We start from the raw sequence: 20,865 nt of genomic DNA, 5'->3' as shown, positions 1-20,865 counted from the left end.
CTAGGATCTGCCGTCTGAGTTCTCTGAAGAGGGGTCCAGAGGTGACCCTTTTAATTAAGCTGTGACAGGTTTCCGCCCTGGCCGGGACCTCCTCTATGAAGGAGGGATGGGGTGAGGCCAGCGCTGCCCCAGCCCTGGAGGCTGGGCCCGTGTGGTGACGGCCAGGCTGTGCAGCAGGGCTGAGCACCCGGGCTGCGGGGGAGGGGGCACACCTGAGCCGAGTGGGTCTGGCCTCAGAGGCAGTGATGTCTGTGGTCATTCACCCGGGTCCTGTTACTGCAGGAGGTTGTGCACAGTGTCCCGAGGAACAGAGGGGACATCAGGTGCCCCTGCCCTGCCTGCCTCAGAGCCCCTCGGTGGGCATGGAGGATGGCCCCTCCCTGGCAAGTTGGTGGGGCCCTGGGCATTACTGGTCCCTAACTTGCACCGGGAGTACAGGGTGGGGCCTGGCCTTTGGGGCGCCCCTCTGTCTGGGGCAGGCCGACGGGCCCCTGTGGGCAGAGGGGGCCGTGCAGTCTGAAGTCTGGCTGTACCTCCCCAGAGGCTGGCTTGTGCCCTGGGCCCTGGGCGTCTTCATATCAGGCCACTTGTTAAGGTCACGGAAGTGTCTCCGCGGGGCTCTGGCGGGAGGAAGCAGGAAGTCTCGCTCAGAGAAGAGTCTGAGGAAGTCCTGGGGGGTGGGCTTGAGAAGCAGAGGAGGGGTGGCGTGTGGATGAAGGCCAAGGGGCAGTGGCCGGCCTGCGCGCCGTTGGGGGGACGTGGCCAGGTGCGTGGAGGCCTGTGCTTGCCTGCTTTGTCCCCGGCTGCGTGTGACCTGGAGCAAGGCTCCACCTCTCTGACCGTCTCTTCTCTGCAAAATGGAGACTTGCTTCTCTGCTGGGTGGCTGTGTGTTGAGCAGTGCCCGGGGGTGAGAGCCCAGACTGGGGCCTGGGGGGAGAGTCTGTTCTAGTGAAGCTCGGGGCCAGCTGAAGGGAGGTCAGCGAGGGTTTCAGATTCGACGAGGGAGGGGCACGGGGTGGACGTGTGGCTGACGGGGCCGGGAGGGCTGGGACGGGAGTTTCCGGAGGAGAACCTGGGGTCGCTAAAAGGCAGCCTGACCTCTGCTCTCGCTCTTTTCTCCCCAGACTTAGCGCAGTTTGCAGTGAGCGAGTGCCTTTGTTAAAATACTAGAGCAGCTGGCGGGGGGGTTCGTTACCTGGAGTAATGAGTCGATGGTGGAGTGCTTTGGGGTGAACCAGACCCGGGGTCGGGGGTGGGGGGCGGGGGCTGTCAGGCAGGGCAGTGGGTTTGTCGGGTGGGCTCCCAGTGGCTGCCCCGCAGACTTCTGAGTTAACTCCGACGGCAGAGCTTGGTCGGGAATTCCCATGCTGGCTCCCAGAACCCAGCAGCAGCCTGGGGTTACTTGGATGCAGCTGGTTTTACACGAGCGTTTAACTTTCCTTAAGACTTTGGCTCCAGATTTTGAAGCTGGGGAGTGCTTTGAATCCTTCTATACCTGACATTATTTTTCTTTTGTTTTCTTTTGGGCAAGCCAAGGCTCTTGGAGTTTCACATTGTACAGCTCCTCCATCTTGGGACTGCGGCCAGGGGGACCCCCACAGAGTCCACCTCCTTGACGGGGCCCTCTCTGGGGGTCTTCTGGCCCCCCTGGAGCTGGGTCCCTGCTTTTGTGAAGCCCCTCAGTGCAAGGGACGCTGGGGGGCGGTGGGTTGTGGGAGATGGAGGGGCGCCGTGTGGGTGGGTGTGGGGTGTGGAGGTTCCTGTGGGGGAGGACCGCAGTCTTCCAGGAGGGGCTCATGTTCCCGCGGGGCGCTTGGCTTCTTGGGCTGATGTGGGGTGGACCTGCGCTGGGTTCCCACCTGGGCAGCGTGGAGGTGGCTGCTTGACCCTTCCCTGGGTCCTGACGGGATGCCGGTCATGCTGCCCCCCCCCCGCCCCGGGCCACTTGCTTTCCCGGCTGGTCAGACTTCAGGAGGTGGAAAATCAAGGCTTTAGGAAGGAGCAGCTGGGCTGGCAGCCGTGAGACGCTGCGGGGCTGCCCTGGGGATCGGGGGACGTCCGGACCCCAGTGCCCTCTGTGCTGGACCCTCCATCTGCTGCCTGGGACCCGCTCCCAGGAGGGTTACCCGGAACCAGCCCGCAGTGGACGGCTGCCCTTCCCAGGCCCAGGCTGCCCCGATGTGTGGGCCCCCAACACCTAGAATCTTAGCTGGGATTCGGGGCACCCTTGGCTGTGAAGAGCAGGACCATGGCCCACCAAGCCTGGGGGGCACTCAGGCTCATCCAACTGGAGGGGCCAGAAGCAGGGTTTGGTCCAGCGGAGTCTGGTCCGTGTGACATGCTATGGATCCCACCTGGCAACAGGCCTGCAGGTGTGTGCAGACAGCATGCCTTCACCCCTCCCCCGACCAGGGCATGCGTTCCTGCTAAAAGCAGTGGGGAGGAGGGGTCAGGCGGCCTCCCGGAGGGACAGGGGCCGGCTGCTGGACAAGCGGGGCCAAGGGCTGGGGGTCCTGGTGTGAAGTCCTGGGACCGTGAGGAGCAGAAAGTGCTTGTGCTCAGGGGTCACCGTGGGCACCAGGGGAGGGGCGATGGGCTGTGGTTGCCTGGCCCCGGGAGCTGTCTTGACCTCATCTGAATCTAGGAACCAGATGTGAGGAGGCCGGGCAATTTCCCAGCCACAATCCAGGGAGACTTCCCCTGGGAAGCTGGGCGAGGTTTCTGGGCTGTCAGCGGATGGGCGGATTGTTTGCTCCGTGTCTGGGCCGACAGCCCCGTTCTCCTTGCTGGTTGTGCCTGGCCTGGGGTTGCCAGCCACAGGAGCCTCTGGGGTTCTTAGCGCGTTGGCACTGGCTCCCTCGACGAGAGTGCGGCTCTGAGTCTGGAAAGGAAAGAACTTCCTTTCCGGAGACGAGACTCAGGCTGAAGGCCAGCGCGAGGTCTGGAGGAAGCCGGGCATGAGTGAGGGGGGAGGACGGACCTTTTCTCAAGTGCTGCCTGTCCCACTTCTGGGCCACAAGGGCTGTGTCGGTGGAAGGGAGACTCAGGCCCAGGGAGCGGGGCCCTGGGGCCAGTGGTTCCCAACGCGGAGCTCAACACTGAACCATGAAGGAAAGCACCCCCCACCCCCCTCCCCGTTCTGCTCCGTCCTCATTGGAGAAAGGCTCCACTTAATGACTGCAAGGTGGTGGGGTGATGCAGCAGGTGGCGGATGGCGGGGTGCACAGAGCCTGGCGGGTGGGCCTGCCCCCTCCAGCCTCTCGGAACCCAGGCCCCCGCGGAGTGCCGGGAACCTGCTGGGGACAGCAGCCTTGACTGGATGGGGCAACCACAAACCCACCCCACCCCAGAGCTGGCCAACACCCACCCCAGGGGCCAAGCAGGTGGGCCTGCAGGGGAGGGCTCGCGAAGGCATCTGAATGACTGGGAGTCTCATTCACCCTGAGCCCGTGACCGGATACCTGCAACTTACACAGAAGCAAACTGGCATTTTCGCTCCCCTCTTTCTCTTAAGGAACCACCGATTTTCGTCAATTTTCTTTTTCTGCCATTTTCTGCAATAATTACAGCCAGTGTTTACAGGACGTCTTTGTAGTGCCTGGGACTGCACATTTGGTCCCATCTGAAGTCGGTTCCGGCTTGTAAACCACAGAAACGTGTTTCTCACGGATGTGGAGGCTGGAAGTCCACGGCCAAGGTGCCAGCATGGTCTCCTGCGGGGGAGGCCCTCCTCCTGACCACGCCTTCTATCTGTGTCCTCACAGTTGTAAGGAAGGGGGCGCTCTGTGGGGTGGCTGACCCCCTCAGAGGGCTCCGCTCTCGTGCCCAGATCACCTCCCAGAGGCCCCATCTCCTACTGCTGTCATCTTTGGGGTTAGGGTTCCGCAGACATTTGGAGCACAGGAGTCCTTCCAGCCACCTTGCTGGTGGTCCCGCTATTCGGCCATTCTGTGCTTGGGACAGCAAGGCCTGGGGGTGTTGGGGGGGTCAGATCGCGGTCATGGAAGCACTCACTCCTGAGTCCAGAGCTTTCCAGGACGTCCCACAGTGTGGTAACGCCTTGTCTTCTGTGAGGGGCACAGAGAACGTGCAGCCCCAGTGACGCCAGGTTCACCCGCTGACTTGTCAGCAGCGGCGCCCTGCTTGTTTCCTGGGAACCCACAGTGTGTCCGGGGCCTTCTGGGCCGTGGCAGCTTGGGCATCTTCGTGTTGCTGTGTGGCTCCCGCTTTCTGGGTCCCTGCAGCTTCTCTCTGCCCAGAGCCATGGTCACAAGACCCAGTCATGACGTGGGAGGAATTTCATACTTGGGTTGTGCGCCCGCTCAGCTGAATTTCCTGGGCGTCTGTCCTGGAGGCAGTTCATAGGAGCGTGGGCAGGCGTCCTCGCCTCAGACCAGATTTAGCAGCTACAGTAATATCTGGGCCAGAGGCATCGGCCAGGATGGAAGCGGTGGGTCCCGAGCCTGCCGGCCCTCAGCGAGCCCCGCCTGCCCTCTGCCTTCCCTGGAGAAGGGGTCCCTCTGGCCGGGTCCCGCTTCCTGAAAGCTGATCCATTCTTCTCTCACCGCCTCCGTCGTCCAGAAACGGCTCACCGAAGAGAATACCCGAGTCTGGAGGAGTCTGCGGAGGGACGATGTGTCCTGTCCAGTCCTGTGCCTGGACCGTGACGTTGACCCTGCCCGCCGCTCGGCACCCAGGCCTTCCACCCTCACACCCACGCGATGCCCTGGATTCCTTCCCCGATCGGCAGAACGAAGCGAAGAGGACGGTAGCCGGGGTTGGCCTGTGAGTGGGGCGGCCCTGCCCATTGCCGTCTGGAAGGGCACAACATCTCCTTCCCGTGTGACCCTCCCTCGGCTGCAGGAAGCCGGCAGGCGTGTGCGGAGTGGAAAGGCGCCCATGGTGAGGCTCCGGTCACCCTGTGCCTCTCGTCCCTTCTCACTGCCCAGCTGTTCCCTGCCATTCAAGATGTTTGCTGTGCACCTTCTCTGAGCTCGGAGGTCTAGACCCTGGGAGGAAGGCAGTGGACAAGCCCCAGTCCCTGCCCGAGTAGAGCTGGTTCTCACTGGGCGGATGGGCAGCGGGGAGGGGTCTCTTGGCCGGTGTCTGTTCAGTGAGCACCGTGAGCCAGAGCAATTGTGGCAAGGACACAAGTCGTGCGTTCCCGATTTGTTCCTTAAATGCAGCAACACAACACACACACACACGGCTCATCTTACTTTACTTACTTTCAATAGTAACCATGGAAAAACAGCTTTGATTGGAAGACAGATAAATAAAAGTACAGCATATTTCTTCCTGTCTCTTCTGAACTCTGTTTCCAGATGTGTCCTGTTTTGGACCGAGCTGGGCAGAGGTGCCTTTCTTTTGTCTGAGCTCGGGCGGGAGTCAGGTTGGTTCACACACTTATGGTCGGATTAGCACTGGGTTGACGTGGTTCCCAGCCGGACCTAAGGGTTGGCTGTAGAAGTCTCCTTTGTCCTGAGGCCAGGCAGCGTTTTGCTGGTGTTCAGCACCATGAATACACACGAGGCCAGTCTGTGTATCTGTGCCGGTTGTTTGCACGCATCCACGTGGAAGGCTTGGCCCTGAGTGGTCCACACCGCAGACAAAAGTAGGTATCTTGCTCTGAGCCCGAATAGCAAGTAGACTCTCTCTGCGCTTGACAACAGAGCTCTAGCTTGCTTTGCTGAGTTCGTTTCTAAGAGTGCTGCATGTCGCTGTCTCTCGGAAAGACCCCGCAGGCAAGGAGGAAGCCAGTGTTTCCGGTGGCAACAGCCCAGAGTACTGGTCACGGAGGGGCTGAATTATCTTTTTGGTACAGAAACAGCATTTCAGTTTGTGAAAGTCTGAGAAGTCACAAATATCCGAGAACAGCTTTTGAACAGTCTTTGAGAACTTGCAGTATTTGGATCACTTGAAGAACACTAACTTTTCAGTGATTTAAAGACCTAGGATTGCTGACCTTATTTTCCAGTCTGGAGGAGATTGCTCATGAGAACAAAGGCTTAAAATGATAAATCCAAGTTTAAAAAAATTACGGGTTCGGTGGAAAGATGTGTAGAAGTTGCGATAGAATTAAATGGAGACAAATGGATAGTCCGGAAAGTCTGGATTTAAAAAATGAACCCCCTGACTGTGGTGCCGGGAAGCTCAGGTTAGTGTCCCCTTCCATAGGTGGGACTGGCCGATCGGCTAGTGACCTCACGTGGAATGTGGGCCGCCTGTGTCGGGCGTTTAAAACTGACATGGCAGGAAACACACAAGCCACTGCAGCTTGCTCTCCAGACCTTCCCAGGGCTCTGGGCCAGCTGCCCAGCGCTGACCACCAGGCACCTTCTGCCCCTGAAGGGAACCCTTTTCCCTTTGCAGCCTTGCCCCTTCCCCCCACCCCCCACAGCCAGCCTTTCCAGGAAGCTCCCCTGCTGCCCTCAGCAACTCAGCACCAAGCTGAGGTGAGACGCGCCCTTCGCACTCCGCTGTGCCTTCACTCTGGGGAGCTGTGCCACAGGGGGACCCTTTCCCTCTCGTTTCTTTTGTCTGATGCCCTGTTCACCCCCATGGCGCCTGGAACCGAACGTTTAACATCTTAGGAATCCACCAAAGTGAGCCAGCCGATTTTAGTAATTTTAGAAAGTAATTTCAAACAAAGACATCTGATGGTGAAGATGACCCCTACTGGACGTCTGCTGGGGCCCCGAGTGGGCGCCGGACGGGGCACCAGTGAGCGGCACCTTGGTCCTCCTGAAAGCCATAAGGAGAAAGATGGGGTCCCGCTGGAGCGGCGAGGTGCCTCCCAGGCAGGAGTCTGCGCGGAGCCCAGGCTGCGCCCCGTCACTGAGCCAAACTCGGGTCTGCTTGCCACCCGAGTGCGCAGTGAAGCCAGCCTGCTGGTGCGGGGCTGTGAGGAAGGAGAGTGCAGCGTCCATCGCAGGCTCCAGACAAGGAGTCCAGGGCAGCCCGTCCAGACTCCATGAGGGGTTTCAGCAAAGCATCTTTAAAGGCCACACGAGGGAGGGGAGACCAGGGCTTGTGGCCCCTCGTGCGCTGTTCTCTGACTGGCTGATGTGAGCTAACAGGGCGGTGTCGCAGGTCAACAGTGTCCAGCCCAGGCTTCCTGGGTCTGGGGACTATGTGCTCATGGTCATCAAGGAATTTACTTCTTCCACTTGGTGGGCTTTCAGCATCAGACCCTGTTACCTGGTGCTTCAGAGGGGAGGGAAAGCAGGGGGTCTGTCAGGTAAGGCCCCTCGGGTCCTGCTGACACACCAGTGGTCTGCTCTGGTCTTGTCTCCTCCACCCTCTGCTCCAGCTCCCAGCTCCACGCCCCCAGCTCCACGTCCCCAGCTCCAAGCCCCCAGCTCCAGTCCCAGCTCCACGCCCTCAGCTCCACGTCCCCAGCTCCAAGCCCCCAGCTCCAGTCCCAGCTCTGTTTCCTGGAGGCCCTTGCCCGGCTGCCCCTTCCCTTTCTGTGGGCTTGGCCAGCGGGAGGATCCACGCAGATGGGGCAGCCTCACTCTGCCCTTGTTGCCAGCTCTTTCTGTTAAATAACAAATACAGTAAAAAACACGCAGCGAAAATGGGAAGTGGCTGATCATGTGCCAAGCTGGGCTGAACCTGACCACGTGAGGATGGAGCTGAACTTAGTGTTCTGCCCTTCGGCAGCTTTCTGCCACTTCTGGTTCTGCTCCAGGTCCCTGGTTTCCAGAGCTGACTGTCACCCTCTCCGAGTGGGCTGAGGTGGGTCACTGCCTCCCAATCCAGCCAGCTTGTTCAGGAGGACACTGCGCTCAGGCTGGCGGGCCGAGCCTCGTGATCAGCCCGGGTGTGGAGGCAGGGGCCTCTAGGGCACGAGAGGCGAGGGCCGGGTTGTCTCAGGCCCCCCGCACTTTCGGCGCTGGTGGAGAACACAGGCCTCCCACCACCCCGGCCCTGCTCCCCAAACCACTGCGGCTCCGCAGAGTTGGGGTCCCCTGTCCTGCAAGACCTGCGCTTACCCAGAAGACTGGGCCTCACTGAGGCCAGTGGCCTCTGAGGGCAGGTGTGTCCAGAGCCTAGGGCAGGAGCCCTGCTCTCACTGGACGCAGGACCCTTGGTTTCCGTTGGCAGTGTGGCTGTGAGTCTGTGTGGGTGGCAGCCTGCTTTCTGGAAAGAGGCTTCCATGCAGCAGGTGCTGGAGTGGCTGTTCCCCTCCAGGCTGGCGGGCCTGGGCTGCGGTTTGCAGAATTCTTCCACCCAAACTGCCCTGTGCTCTGGCCCTCCTCGGGCCCGACTGACCCCCCTTCCTTGTGCCCAGGGAACTGCTGGAGACCACGTGCCGCCTGGCCAACACACTCAAGAGGCATGGAGTCTGCCGAGGGGACCGCGTGGCCATCTACATGCCTGCCTCCCCGCTGAGCGTGGCTGCGATGCTGGCCTGCGCTCGGATCGGAGCCGTCCACAGCGTGGTCTTTGCTGGCTTCAGTGCAGTGTCTCTGACGGGCAGGATCAATGATGGTGAGCAGCAGGCTTTGGGATTGCGGGGGAAACCTGGGCCCCCCGGCCTTGAGGGGCTTCGAGTGGCACAGACTCTACTCACAGTCACACGTACACATGACAGACACCGCCGGGGATAGACTGGCTGAGTGAGCCTGTGCCATGTGAGCTTCCATCTGAGTGGGTGGGACGTGGCTAGGTGAAGAAGGCTGGAAGGCCCCAGGTGGAGGGGAGGGAGTAGGTTCCGGAGGGGCGGGGGGAGCACAGATGTGCGGGGGCCTGGAGGGGGCTGTGTGCTGCGGGGCAGGGGGCGCCGAGGCTGGGCAGGTGCAGGGAGGCCCCCCAGGTCACCCGCAGGAAGGCTTCTGTGTTGAGGAGTGAGGGGCCGACCACCTCCGGGACAGGTGTGCAGACCCGTGCTGGCTCCTCCTGCTGTCGGAGTGCTGAGTGCTGAGCGGTGGCTTCAGATCTTGCAGCCTGACCCCTGCTCCTTGAGATTCTAGAGAGTTCTCTGAGCTGGCTCCCCACGGAGGGGGCCGAGTTCTGGGGGCTTTGGGGAGTTCTTCGTGTCTCACAGGAGACCTGCCTTCGGGCGACCGCCCGAGCTCAGGGCAGAGTTCTCAGCCCCCAGCCGAGCACCCTCTTCAGAGCAGACTGGGGCTTTCTGCTCCCTGTCAGCGTCTCCCCTCTTCTCCAGGGGGTGCTGCCACTCCCTTCCCTCTCACTCCCTCTCCCTCTGTAGCGCCCACCACGTGCTAGGCGTCATTCTAAGCAATGTGCAGGGGCCATTCCTTTAATTTTAACTTAGTCCCTCTGGGGCCTGAGAGAGCCCTGCTCCCCCGCACCCCCGAGCCCTGGGCGTGTTGGGCCCCAGGTTCCCGCCCGAGGGGCACACTTGGGCAGGGAGGCCGCAGACAGGTGGGCACCGGGTGAGGCCTGTGCCTCGGAGGCTGGAGCTCCAGCCCCAGGATGGGCAGGGCCGCTGCTTCTCCAGGGTGTCCTGAGCCTTGTCTCTCATCCCCTGGAGAGGGGTCCCTTTCTATCTGCTGGGCCGTCCCCTTCCTCCCGGACAAGGCGTTTCCCTGGACAGTCGCAGCTCCGGGATGTAGGCCTGGAGAGTTGTGGGCAGGCTCTGTCCACCTGACCTGGTTTCCCCAGGGTGACCGACGGCCAAGGTCTGAGGAGCACGGAGCGTGTGCAGCCGGGGCCTGGCGCGCGGGGCTGAGGACACTGCCCTTGGCGGCCGGGTGGTTGGAGTAGCTCTTCCACCCAGGCGAAGGCCTGTGCTGGCGGGTTCTCAGGCAGCCCGCAGGGCTGTGCGCCCACAGGGCCCTGGGCGGGAAGAGGCTGTGAGTGTGTCTCCAGAAAGCACGTGTCAGACGGGAAGCTGGGGGAGAGGGTGGCTCAGGTGGGGTCTCCTCTGGCAGCGGCCCCGAGGCGAGAGTTCAGGTGCAGGCGGTCCCCATGGGAGGGGGTCCTGCGGAGCCTGTGGGCTGTGGGGAGTGAGGCCGGGCGGGGAATCAGCCAGGCCAGCGTCTGCAGCGGGTGCCCAGGGCTCGGACCTGCGGGGAAGCTCTGGGAGGAGATGGGGCCCCGCGTGAGGATGACCCGGAGGGGTGGGAGTCCGGTGAGGGCTGCTGGGGCAGGTGGTTCCCCAGCTTGCCCGCCCGGGGCTCCGAATCAGCCCTCGGTGCAGAGCTTGGTGCAGGTCCGAGGGCTGCTGTGGGCGGCAGCACGGCAGCCGGACAAGTGTTCCAGGCTCTTCCTTAGGGGCCAGTTGTCCAGCTGCCCATCTCAGCCCTGAGCCCTCCCAGTGGTCCCTGGTTGGGGCGTGCTGGACGGTGGTCTGGCTGGCCCCTCACCTGGGAGGGCCTGGGGCAGGCTGGAGGGAGTGGAATTCTGGAAGCGTTGCACTTCCAGTGGCTTCTCTCCAGTTGCACCTCCCAGAGCTGGGAAAAGGCTGGCAGCTGTGCACCGGGCATGAAGGTTGCGGGGCAGGCAGAACCCTCACTTGTTCCTGTTGCCTCTTTTGCTGGAGGTGGACTTTCTCCATCCACCCTTGGGCCTGGAGTGTGTGGCTGTCGGCTGGGGCCTGAGAGTCAGTTGGGGAGGAAGCTGCCAGCCACACCCGCGTTTGTTGACAGCCAAGTGCAAGGTGGTCATCACAGTCAACCAGGCACTGCGGGGCGGGCGCGTGTTGGAGCTGAAGAGGATCGTGGATGAGGCCGTGAAGCACTGCCCGAGCGTCCAGCACGTGATGGTGGCCCACAGGACGGACCGCAAGGTGTACATGGGGGATCTGGACATACCCCTCGAGCAGGTGGGTTTAGCACACTTGTACAGCGCGAAGGGAGGAGGTGGTTCTTGGGTTCATGGGGTCTGGGTCTTGTCATCGCGGCTCTCGGTCTGGGTCCCGCAGAGGTGCCCAGGGCTCCCCTGTGGTATCTCATGGGCTTCCCTCCATGCTGGGAGCCCACAATCCTAGAGAAACACTTAATGTGACAGAAATGCTCGGCTCAGTCTGATTTGGAATGGAACCTGGGCAGGCTGGAGAAGGTGAAGTCCGCCCCGGGTCTGCTGAGCCCTGCAGCCGTGGGAAGAGGTGTTCCTGGTGAGGGCGGCGAGGTCACTGCCCTGGATGGGCCGTCTGTGTCTTCTCCTTGCAGGCAATGGCCAAGGAGGAGCCTGTGTGCGCCCCGGAGAGCATGGGCAGCGAGGACATACTCTTCCTGCTGTACACCTCGGGGAGCACCGGGAAGCCCAAGGGCCTTGTGCACACGCAGGCGGGCTACCTGCTGTATGCCGCCCTGACGCACCGGGTACGGCCGGCGCCCCGCGGGGCTGCGGGCGGAGGGGAGTGGCTGGGGGGCAGTTCCCGCGAGCAGCTGCTCCTTGTGTGGTCACAAGGTGCCGGCGCAGGGGAGGGGTGGGCGCGGGGTCAGGGAGCGAGGCAGCGCCTCTGTCCTTGCTGTCAGGGCCTGGGCCCCAGCCCTGCGTCTCCTGTGGGGCCTCACGCCTGCTCTGCGGGGCTGGGCCCCTTGCACGCGACAGGTGTGGCGCAGGGACCAGCGCATTCCTGTTCACGTTAAAACGCCGTCTGCCACTTCAGGGCATCTAGGCTCTGCTCACTGGGGCTCCATTTGGAAAGGAAAACTTAAAAACCGATTTGCTTGTATGAGGAGACAGGCTTAGTGCATGGAGACTGTTACAGGAGGCCACCCTGTCAGAATTACAAAGCAAACGAGCTAGCGTGGTTTCACTCCAGCAAATGCAGTTGAGAATCAGCACTCACTTAAACGCGGGTTGGGGTGGGTATCTCGTTGACTGTGCACCCTTGGTGGCCTTGGGGAGTAGCTGACACTCCCCAGGTGGGAATGGGTCTTAAGACGCTGCTCCTGGACCAGACTTTCTCTGGCAAAAGGCAGAAGTCAGCCCGTGCTGGTGCCAGCGGCCGGGGGAGCGGACTGGACGGGTGACTGGGAAGCGCAGGCCCAGCCAAGCAGGGCTTGGACGTGGAGCATCCATGGTCCCGGCAAAGTCACTGGCCTGGGTCAGCCAGGCTTGGTGTGGATGTGGATGAGGACGTGCCGGGAGGCAGAGGCGGCCCGCTTGCACACTGGGCCCCCTGCGTCACTGCTGCAGTGCCAGTGCTGTCGTCCCTGGAAGGCGCCTGCTCCCCCTCAGGTCGTGGCTCCACAAGGCCCTGGCCGATTCGAGACACCGTTGTGCTGTGCGGAAATTCTTGGAGAACCTCAGCATTCATCTATGGCAGCTGGAGACTGGCCACTTACCCAAAGATTGGAAAATGTCTTGCAAAATGGAACACAGACATGGAAAGCCCCCCAATCAAACGTGCGGCTTCGTGAATTATTATTAGTTCCCAGGACCAGGGCTAGGCGATCTCAGCAGACAGCTGGGCTTCGTGCCGGGGCTGCCGCAGGGTGCCTGCCGGGCCTGGCTCCTGGTGCTGGCGTCCGCGAGAGCTGGGCTATGCACCGGGACTCCGTCTTCTCCCTGCTGGGACTGCTGTTCCCCGTCTTGCTCTTGGTGGCTGTGGGAGTGGCTGTGCCCTGGAGCTCCAGAACATTCTGTGACGTGAGGGAAGGGGCTGACAGGCCCCTGACTGCCTCTCCTCCTGTTCCTGCAGCTGGTGTTTGACTACCGGCCAGGCGACATCTTCGGCTGTGTGGCCGACATAGGCTGGATCACAGGACACAGCTATGTGGTGTACGGGCCTCTCTGCAATGGAGCCACCAGCGTCCTTTTTGAGAGCACCCCAGTCTACCCTGACCCCGGTGAGGACGCAAGAGGGAGGAGGGGGGATCACCCCTTTGGCGTGAGTCCCCACTGTGTCCCAAGGGTCAGCACACGGGTCAGCGCGCAGGGCCAGGGTGTGCGGGGAGCAACTGCGCTGCGTGGGGCTCCCTCCCGCCTGTAGTGGGTGTGGAGTCGGTCTTGCGACACGGCGCCCCATCCCCGTGGGCCGGCCCTGGCTGGGAGCTGCGCTGCGGACTCTCAGGCTGACCGGGCACCCCGGCGTCCTCAGGTCGGTACTGGGAGACAGTGCAGAGGCTGAAGATCACTCAGTTCTACGGCGCCCCCACGGCCGTCCGGCTGCTGCTCAAGTACGGGGACTCCTGGGTGAAGCAGCACGACCGCTCGTCCCTGCGGACCCTGGGCTCAGGTGAGCGGCCGGCCGGGAGGGCTGTGCGCGCCCTCAGAGCTGGCGGGGGCTTCAGGACGGCCTCGTCACAGAAGGTCGCTGGGCACCGGGCCGCGGCCACGAGGAGGCTGGTGTCCTGCCTGGGGGCTCCTCCCTGGAGCCTGCAGCCTCTAGTGTTGGGCTTAGCACTGGGACGTGTTTGTGCTCCATCTTTCTTAGGAAATCTCACCAGCGCGGGGAGGTCAGGCTGAGCCCGTTCCCCGGGGCTGCTGGGGCCTTCACCGGCCAGGCCGCCCCTGCTGTTCCCCGCACTGTCTTAGCGTCATCCTGCCCTCAGTGCTGCTTGCGCTGTAGGGGTTTCCAGGGAGGGAGGGAGTTGTGAGATGGAAGGTTCTCCCCCCTGCAATCCTGATGGGTGCCGCCAAGTCACATGGAAGCAGACAGGAAAGGTGAGAAGGGCCACCTTGAGTTGAGCTGGTCCCAGAAGGTGGAAGGCGCCAGGCCTGGGCTCCCCCAGGGGCTTTGTTGCCAAACAACCAGGACTGAGATGACAAGGGGGAATCTCTGAGACCCGTGGGAGAAGGTGGAGGGGGAGCGCCTCTCCCTCACTAGGGGTGGGGCCTGTGGTCCTCACCCTGTGAGGGCCATGACCGCCAGAGCCACTTTCTTGGACCAGGCAGCACTCAGTGTGCACCAGGGACTCCCCTCACCAGGGACCCCCGTCACCAGGGACTCCCCTCACCAGGGACACCCCCTCACCAGGGACCCCCCTCACCAGGGACACTCCTTCACCAGGGACACCCATCACCAGGGACCCCCCTCACCAGGGACTCCCCTCACCAGGGACACTCCTTCACCAGGGACCCCCTCTCACCAGGGACACCCCCTCACCAGGGACCCCCCTCACCAGGGACACTCCTTCACCAGGGACACCCTCTCACCAGGGACCTCCTTCACCAGGGTCACCCCCTCACCAGGGACCCCCCTCACCAGGGACACCCCCTCACCAGGGACCCCCCTCACCAGGGACACCCTCTCACCAGGGACCCCCTTCACCAGGGACACTCCTTCACCAGGGACACCCTCTCACCAGGGACCTCCTTCACCAGGGTCACCCCCTCACCAGGGACCCCCCTCACCAGGGACACCCCCTCACCAGGGACCCCCCTCACCAGGGACACCCTCTCACCAGGGACCCCCTTCACCAGGGACACCCGTCACCAGGGACCCCCTTCACCAGGGACACCCCCTCACCAGGGACCCCCCTCACCAGGGACACTCCTTCACCAGGGACACCCTCTCACCAGGGACCTCCTTCACCAGGGTCACCCCCTCACCAGGGACCCCCCTCACCAGGGACACCCCCTCACCAGGGACCCCCCTCACCAGGGACACCCTCTCACCAGGGACCCCCTTCACCAGGGACACCCGTCACCAGGGACCCCCTTCACCAGGGACACCCCCTCACCAGGGACCACCCTCACCAGGGACACCCTCTCACCAGGGACCCCCTTCACCAGGGACACCCCCTCACCACGGACCCCCTTCACCAGGGACACCCCCACACCAGGGAGCCCTCACAGGCTCACTGGGCTCAGTGTATTTTGCTGGTCTGGGAGGCATTCCTGCTGCATAACTAGCGCCACCAGCAGAGCCCTGGGGGGGTGTTTCCTGAGACCAGGGTATTGTCAACAAAAACAGTCAGTAACCAGCCTGTAATCAGAACAGAAGAGAGTTTTATTCGAGCCGAACTGAGGACTGTAGCTCCGAGGAGCTGCTCTGGAGAAGCCTGGTTTTCAGCAGTTTCACACCTTATCAGAACACAGAACATCAAACAAGTCAGGGCGACCTCCTTCAAGGTTTCCAAAATGACGAGCCTGCACATGGCGCGTCCGCGTGGCCAGGTGCTGGGGAAGGGAGTCTGCTCACGGCGGAGCCCAGCTCTGGGTCCAGGGAGGGCGGCGGTCACCTGTATCTTCAAACAGACGTTCTTTACTTCTGGCTGCTGCAGTCCTCTCTTTAGCGATGAAAGCAGACGTGGGACGAGGGTTTGACGGGCCACAAACAGGCTGTTGCCGTCAGTGTGAGTCTCTGGTAAACGGTGTGTGAGCCAGAGTGACTTCCAGTGCCTGGACGTGAGGCCCAGTGAGCCTGGTGGGCCCCGGCCGACCCCAGTGCTGCACAGCCCACACAGCTCAGCGGGCTCTGGGCGGCCCCTTTGCGCAGCCTCTCTCGTCAGCAGAATCCAGCTCTCTCAAGACTCTTACCCAAGGTTTTGTTTCTTGAAAAAATTTTAAACTTCAGTTTCACAAATGCACAGATACCTTCTTGTTGGGAAAAGACACAGAATCAGAAGCTGGCCGGGAAGACTGACCTCTACCGTAGGGGCAGACACAGCTCCGCCTGTGGTCACACTGTGCTGCCCCTCTGTGACGCTGACCTAACAGACGACGTGCAGTTTCCCGCCGGCTCTGACTGCGTCCTGAAGGGGTGCTAGGGAGTGTGTGGCCCACGTGGCCACGTCCCTGGGCCTGGGTGTTCGGGCCCTTGTCCGTTTCCCAGCTCGTCAGCCGGTGCTGCATGTGTGTGTGTGTGTGAGTGCAGGACGACCATGACCCCGGATGCAGCCGTGGACCTTCTTGGTCCAGGCTCCCTGTGCCCCAGCCATGCCCCTCTGCGGCCCCTGTGACCTGCTTAGCTCGGACCGAGTTCCTGGTTCTTGAACTTCGTGGACTGAGGCTCGTGTGCTGCCTTCGCTTGGGCGGTGGCCCTGCCACACAGCGTGGCTGCCCTCTTCCCTGGTGTGGGCTTCCACTGCACAAATGTGCCCTGATTCACTTCGCATCTGCTCTCCACTGACGGTTGTTAGCTTTTGCCCACGGGGACATCTTCGTCCGTGTCTGCCTGTGGTGGGTGTGTGCCGTTTCCAGTAACAGACAAACGTGCTTAGTGCTCGTGGACTCTGCCACCAGCCCTTGTCCAGAGCCCTTGTATCAGCTGGAGAGAAACAGCACTGCCCCCCAAATCGGCCCCGACAGCGACTGCGCTGGTGTCTGCTCCATGTTCTTGATTTCGCCCCTCTGTTGGGGAAAGTATCTCGTTGTAATTCGTGTTCTTTGATGGCTGTAAATGTGATAATCTTACTGCCCTTTCAAGTCTCCTTTTGTGTGTTTTAGGGTAATTACAGAGCTGTCTTCCTTGTAAAATCTGCCCATTTTGGTTTCAGCTTTGTTGAGATCTCTGAATGTCTTCTCTCTCGTATGTGGTTTCAGTGGGAGAGCCAATCAACCAGGAGGCCTGGGAGTGGCTGTACAACGTGGTGGGGGACAGACGGTGCACGGTGGTGGACACCTGGTGGCAGACAGGTGAGCACATCCCCGGGGAGGAGGGGCGGGACGGGGGAGGCGGCGTGGGCACCAAGGCTCCTGGGACGGAAGGCTTTTCCTGGGCGGACGGGCCAGTGCCGGGGCTGGGTTTCTCCTCAGACAAAGGTCCTTTTGTCCCTGGGGGCTGTTTCCTTGCCCCACACGGGCAGTCGCCCCTCCTCCAGAGGGCCAGGTTGGTGTAAACGTGTCACTGGCCCCCGGCCTAGCGGCCTTTTCCGCGTCCTCCCCACAGAGACGGGTGGCATCTGCATCTCCCCGCGGCCCTCGGAGGAGGGGGCAGAGATCATACCCGCCATGGCCATGAGGCCTTTCTTTGGCATCGTCCCTGTCCTCATGGATGAGCAGGTGAGTCCCCTCCTCGTGCCCTGCCCAGCCCACTGCACCTTCCCAGCCTCCGCTGCCCCTTCTCTGGTTGGAGGAGAAGGCCCCGGGCAGCTCCTTCCTGGGCCCTTGTCCTTTGCCTGCGTCAAGCTGGCAGTTAGGAGATGACGACAGGGTCGCTTCTTCCTGTGTCTCCCGGGTCTGTAGGGAAATGTCGTGGAGGGCGGGGACGTCTCTGGGGCTCTGTGCCTCTCCCAGGCCTGGCCAGGTATGGCCAGGACCATCTTCGGAGACCACCAGAGATTCCTGGACGCCTACTTCAAGGCTTACCCAGGTGAGCCTTTCCCGCCACTGCTGGACTCAGGCTCAGAGGTCCGAGCGCAGTGGGTGAACCCGCCCTACTTCCCTTAGCTCTGAGAGGGCCCTGGGGAGGGGGCAAGCTGTTGGCTCCCAGGAGAGGGGTGGGAGCCACCCTGGGGACAAGCCACGGCTCCAGTCCCTGCCCGCTGCTCATGCGGTCGGGCTGGAGTGCGTGCCCACGTGTCCCTTTGGGAACTGACGATGTTCAGCGCACACTTGTCAGGGAGGCTTGTGCCCCTCGCACCTCCTGCTCCCGCAGCCGGCCGCCTCCGGCTGTTGGGCCCCTCTGCCCTTTATCGGCACCAGCTCTGTGGCATCTGAGAAGGGTCTCTGTGGGGTCGCGAGGAGGCCAGCGGGGCAGGAGCGCGTCCTTCCGTGGGGTGCTGGGAGCCCCGCGGGCCTGGGTCGGAGCTGGTGCTGAGACCCCCGCTGTGCTGCAGGCTACTACTTCACCGGGGACGGCGCCTACCGGACCCCGGAAGGCTACTACCAGATCACAGGGCGGATGGACGACGTGATCAATATCAGTGGCCACCGGGTGGGGACGGCCGAGATCGAGGACGCTCTGGTGAGTGTGGCTCCCCAGCCTGGCAGCTGGGCGCTGAGGTGTGGGGTGGTCATCGAGCGCCCAGCCGGGGTTTCATCTCTGTTGTCTCGTCCTCCCGTGCACAGGCTGACCACCCTGAGGTGCCGGAGACGGCCGTCATCGGCTACCCCCACGACATCAAGGGAGAAGGTGGGTGTCCCCCACGAGAGGACCCCCTAGTCCTGGGCTGACGCCCACCAGGGCTCCTCCGCGAGGCACAGACTTGTATGTCTGGCTGCTGGTTCCCGTCTGTCTGAGTGGAGAATTCGGGTGGGTGGCTGAAGAGCAGGCGTGGCAAGTCAGAAGGAAGTCAGGGCTCTGAGAGGCCCCAGCTCCACTGTCCTTTAAGGACGCTCATCCACACACAGCTGTCACCAGTCGGCCCAGCTGAGCTCGGGGAGCCTCCTCCCTGTCCATGGGCTCTGGCGGCCCTATCAGGGATGGTCTGTATGAGGTGCCCTGCTCTGTCACGCGTCCCCTCGCCCGCGCTCCGTCACAGCGCCTGGGCCAGCTCTGCAGCCGCCGCGTTGGCAGAGGGCGTGTCTTGGAGCGGCTCCGTGGCTGCCCCGTGGTTCCCACTGCAGTGATGGGCAGGGGGCCCAGAGTAAGGGGTCCTCACTGGGGACACGCTTTGGGTTTATTCATGGTCTAGCGCATCCCACACCTTTGCTCTCCTTCCAGCCGCGTTTGCCTTCATCGTGCTGAAAGAGGACGCGGTTGACGCAGATGCAGTGATGAACGAGCTCCGGTCTGCAGTGGCCACCAAGATTGCCAAGTACGCGGTGCCCGATCATATTCTGGTGAGTGGACTTGCCTTGGGGCCATAGCACTGCTGCTTTTAAGCCTCCCCCTTGCTTCCCAGAGTCGATGGCCCCTCCCGTCCGCCCCAGAACTGGCAGGAGCTGCCTCCTCTCCCAGGAGGTGGGTGAGAATGGTGGGCCCTGCATCCTTGGGGGATGGAGACATGGCCACCTGTGTGGGGAGAGCTGAGCATATGAGGCTGGTTTCGGGAGCAGGCTGGTCACTGCAGAGAACTGGACATCACGAACAAGCCTGGGACAGGGATGGAGTTGCCCAGCGCCCACCGCTTTCTGAGCAGGATCTGGTTCCTGTGGGAGAGACACCACCAGCCCTGACTGGGTGCCTGTGTTGGGGCTGGTTCTGGGGAGGAGCTGGGCCACGCTTTCAGTCCCATTGGCTTTTCACTCCTTCCTTTAACAATGACCCACTACCTTCCTCAGCTGGGAGCCTGGCCTGAGGCAGGAGGGCCCAGCCTCACTTGGTGCCACATGAGGTCAAACTGTCGGTCTGGTGACCAGTTTCCCCTGAACCCCCTAGAGGTGAAATGGACTCATTCACAGTTAGGGGCCCAAACTCGGTTTTTAATGTATTGCCTTGATGTTGGGCGGCTGTGGTTGTTAGAAAATGTTAAATGCTAAATTTCAAACATGAAGCAGGACAACATTCTCCTCTCAAGCAGCTCTTGCTTCTCATTAGAAAAAAGCCACTTTGGCCTCAGCTGGGGGAGGAGACAAGGGGCCACAGTGTGGCCTGGCTTTGCTGCCACCTGCGAGCCCTCCCTCGTGAGGGGGGCAGAGAAGCAGGTGTCAGCGGTGAGGTCAGCTCCGGTCCGGGGGGGGGGCCTCCCGGGTGGAGGGTGTCAGTGAAACCCCTGACCCGTGCCTGGTCCTGCCCTTTGGGTTGATGTCAGCTTTAGGTCCAGGTGGAGGGGGACAGAAGCAGAGGCCTCGGTCCCGCTGTTCTCCGGGGTGGGCTGCACACCAGCTGTTCACCACTGGGTCCCAGGGCTGGGTGTACTCCCAGCAGAGGCCCCCTCAGCTCTAGGCGCAGGGACGCCGGGGAGGGGGGGAGTCCGGGTGCCGCCCGGCACTCACGCTGCACCTTCCCTGCCAGGTAGTGAAACGTCTTCCAAAGACGCGGTCTGGGAAAGTCATGCGGAGGCTCCTGAGGAAGATCATCACGGACAAGGCCCAGGACCTGGGGGACACCACCACGCTGGAGGACCCCAGCGTCGTCACAGAGATCCTGAGTGCCTACCACAAGTACAAAGACAAGCAGGCGGCTGGCCCATGATGGGCTTTGCCGAGACCCGGCGCCAACCTGTGCTCCAGACACAGCTCCAAGCTGGGAGATTCCTGGCCATCCCCGTGTGTGTCCCCCCAGCACAGAGCCCACACCGCCCTTAATGTGAAGTCCCAACGTCCCCGCCTTCCCTCCCCTGGAGAGTCCTTGGCGAGGTCCCCTCAGCAGTGGGGAGCTTCTTTCCACTTGCCCTGACCTGGGTTTCCTGGGGGGAAGCCGCTGTCACCTCGTCCCCATGTCCTCTCCAGACGGCGTGGGAAGGCGGGGCACCTGGTGCAAGTGCCTGCTCAGATGACTGGGAACGAGAAGCAGTCATTTTCCCCCAGGTGTTTCTAGGAAAGAAAGGGAGAAATCTTATTCTTTTACATTTTAGAAGAATGGTGCAGACACACGTGCAGCGTGTGGTTCACTTGTACACTCTAACAGTTACGAAAAGCTACTTTTTCGCCTCTGCTCGTGCGGAAACGTGCACTTTTAGGTACTGTTTGGCATATTTGAAATATGAATTGTAAATGTTTGTACCTCTGAACACAGCTGTCTTGAGACCTTTCAAGCCTACAGCGTCCATTTCTGGTGTGTTTCTACTTCCTGGGTTTAAGTGCAATGACACCTAACTCCTGAGCAGCTGTGGGGAAGGGCGCACTGTTCAGGTCGGAAGCGGGTCCGGTCACGTGTGGTTTCTGGGAGCTGTTGTCTGGACGGCCCCCTCACCCCCAACCTTGCCCACTCTTCATAGGCTGCTGGCGGGCTCCACCCGCAGGGCTGTTCAGGGAAGCCGAGACTCACTGGTCAGGCCGGAACTGGGTCCCCACAAACTGCCCTTCCTTCCTGCTCTGAGTCAGGTCTCTCCCTGTCAAAGGTGCCTTAGGTCCCTGGAACTCAGCAGGTCGATGTTGACTGTTAGGTTGCAAAATGCCTGATTAGCCAGGCACAGGTGGGCTGATGCTTGGAGTGCGGGGCAGGTGGCCTG

General features: G+C 61.9%; 1 protein-coding gene across 4 annotated transcripts in view; it reads left to right on the top strand.

The window, feature by feature from the left end:
* The window catches only part of ACSS1 (acyl-CoA synthetase short chain family member 1), a 31,808-nt gene extending 11,360 nt beyond the window's left edge, over positions 1-20,448 (top strand). For 2 of the 4 annotated variants that reach the window (XM_010992742.3, XM_031434352.2), the window contains 12 exons: positions 8,298-8,497; positions 10,621-10,796; positions 11,143-11,295; positions 12,624-12,771; positions 13,023-13,160; positions 16,412-16,504; positions 16,758-16,870; positions 17,054-17,180; positions 17,647-17,774; positions 17,879-17,942; positions 18,474-18,592; positions 19,707-20,448. In XM_010992742.3, the coding sequence (XP_010991044.3) occupies positions 8,298-8,497; positions 10,621-10,796; positions 11,143-11,295; positions 12,624-12,771; positions 13,023-13,160; positions 16,412-16,504; positions 16,758-16,870; positions 17,054-17,180; positions 17,647-17,774; positions 17,879-17,942; positions 18,474-18,592; positions 19,707-19,886 (1,639 nt within the window). In that variant the 3' untranslated portion in view covers positions 19,887-20,448. Of the gene's footprint in view, positions 1-668; positions 767-4,582; positions 4,904-8,297; positions 8,498-10,620; positions 10,797-11,142; positions 11,296-12,623; positions 12,772-13,022; positions 13,161-16,411; positions 16,505-16,757; positions 16,871-17,053; positions 17,181-17,646; positions 17,775-17,878; positions 17,943-18,473; positions 18,593-19,706 lie in introns of those variants that run through there. The other 2 variants (XM_064475937.1, XM_064475938.1) reach the window with 2 other exon arrangements.
* Positions 20,449-20,865: the final 417 nt, after the last annotated feature.

Source organism: Camelus dromedarius, chromosome 18, assembly GCF_036321535.1.
Source record: "Camelus dromedarius isolate mCamDro1 chromosome 18, mCamDro1.pat, whole genome shotgun sequence".
In the NCBI taxonomy this organism is placed as follows: Eukaryota; Metazoa; Chordata; class Mammalia; order Artiodactyla; family Camelidae; genus Camelus; species Camelus dromedarius.
This window is presented reverse-complemented; position numbering and strand designations above follow the sequence as displayed.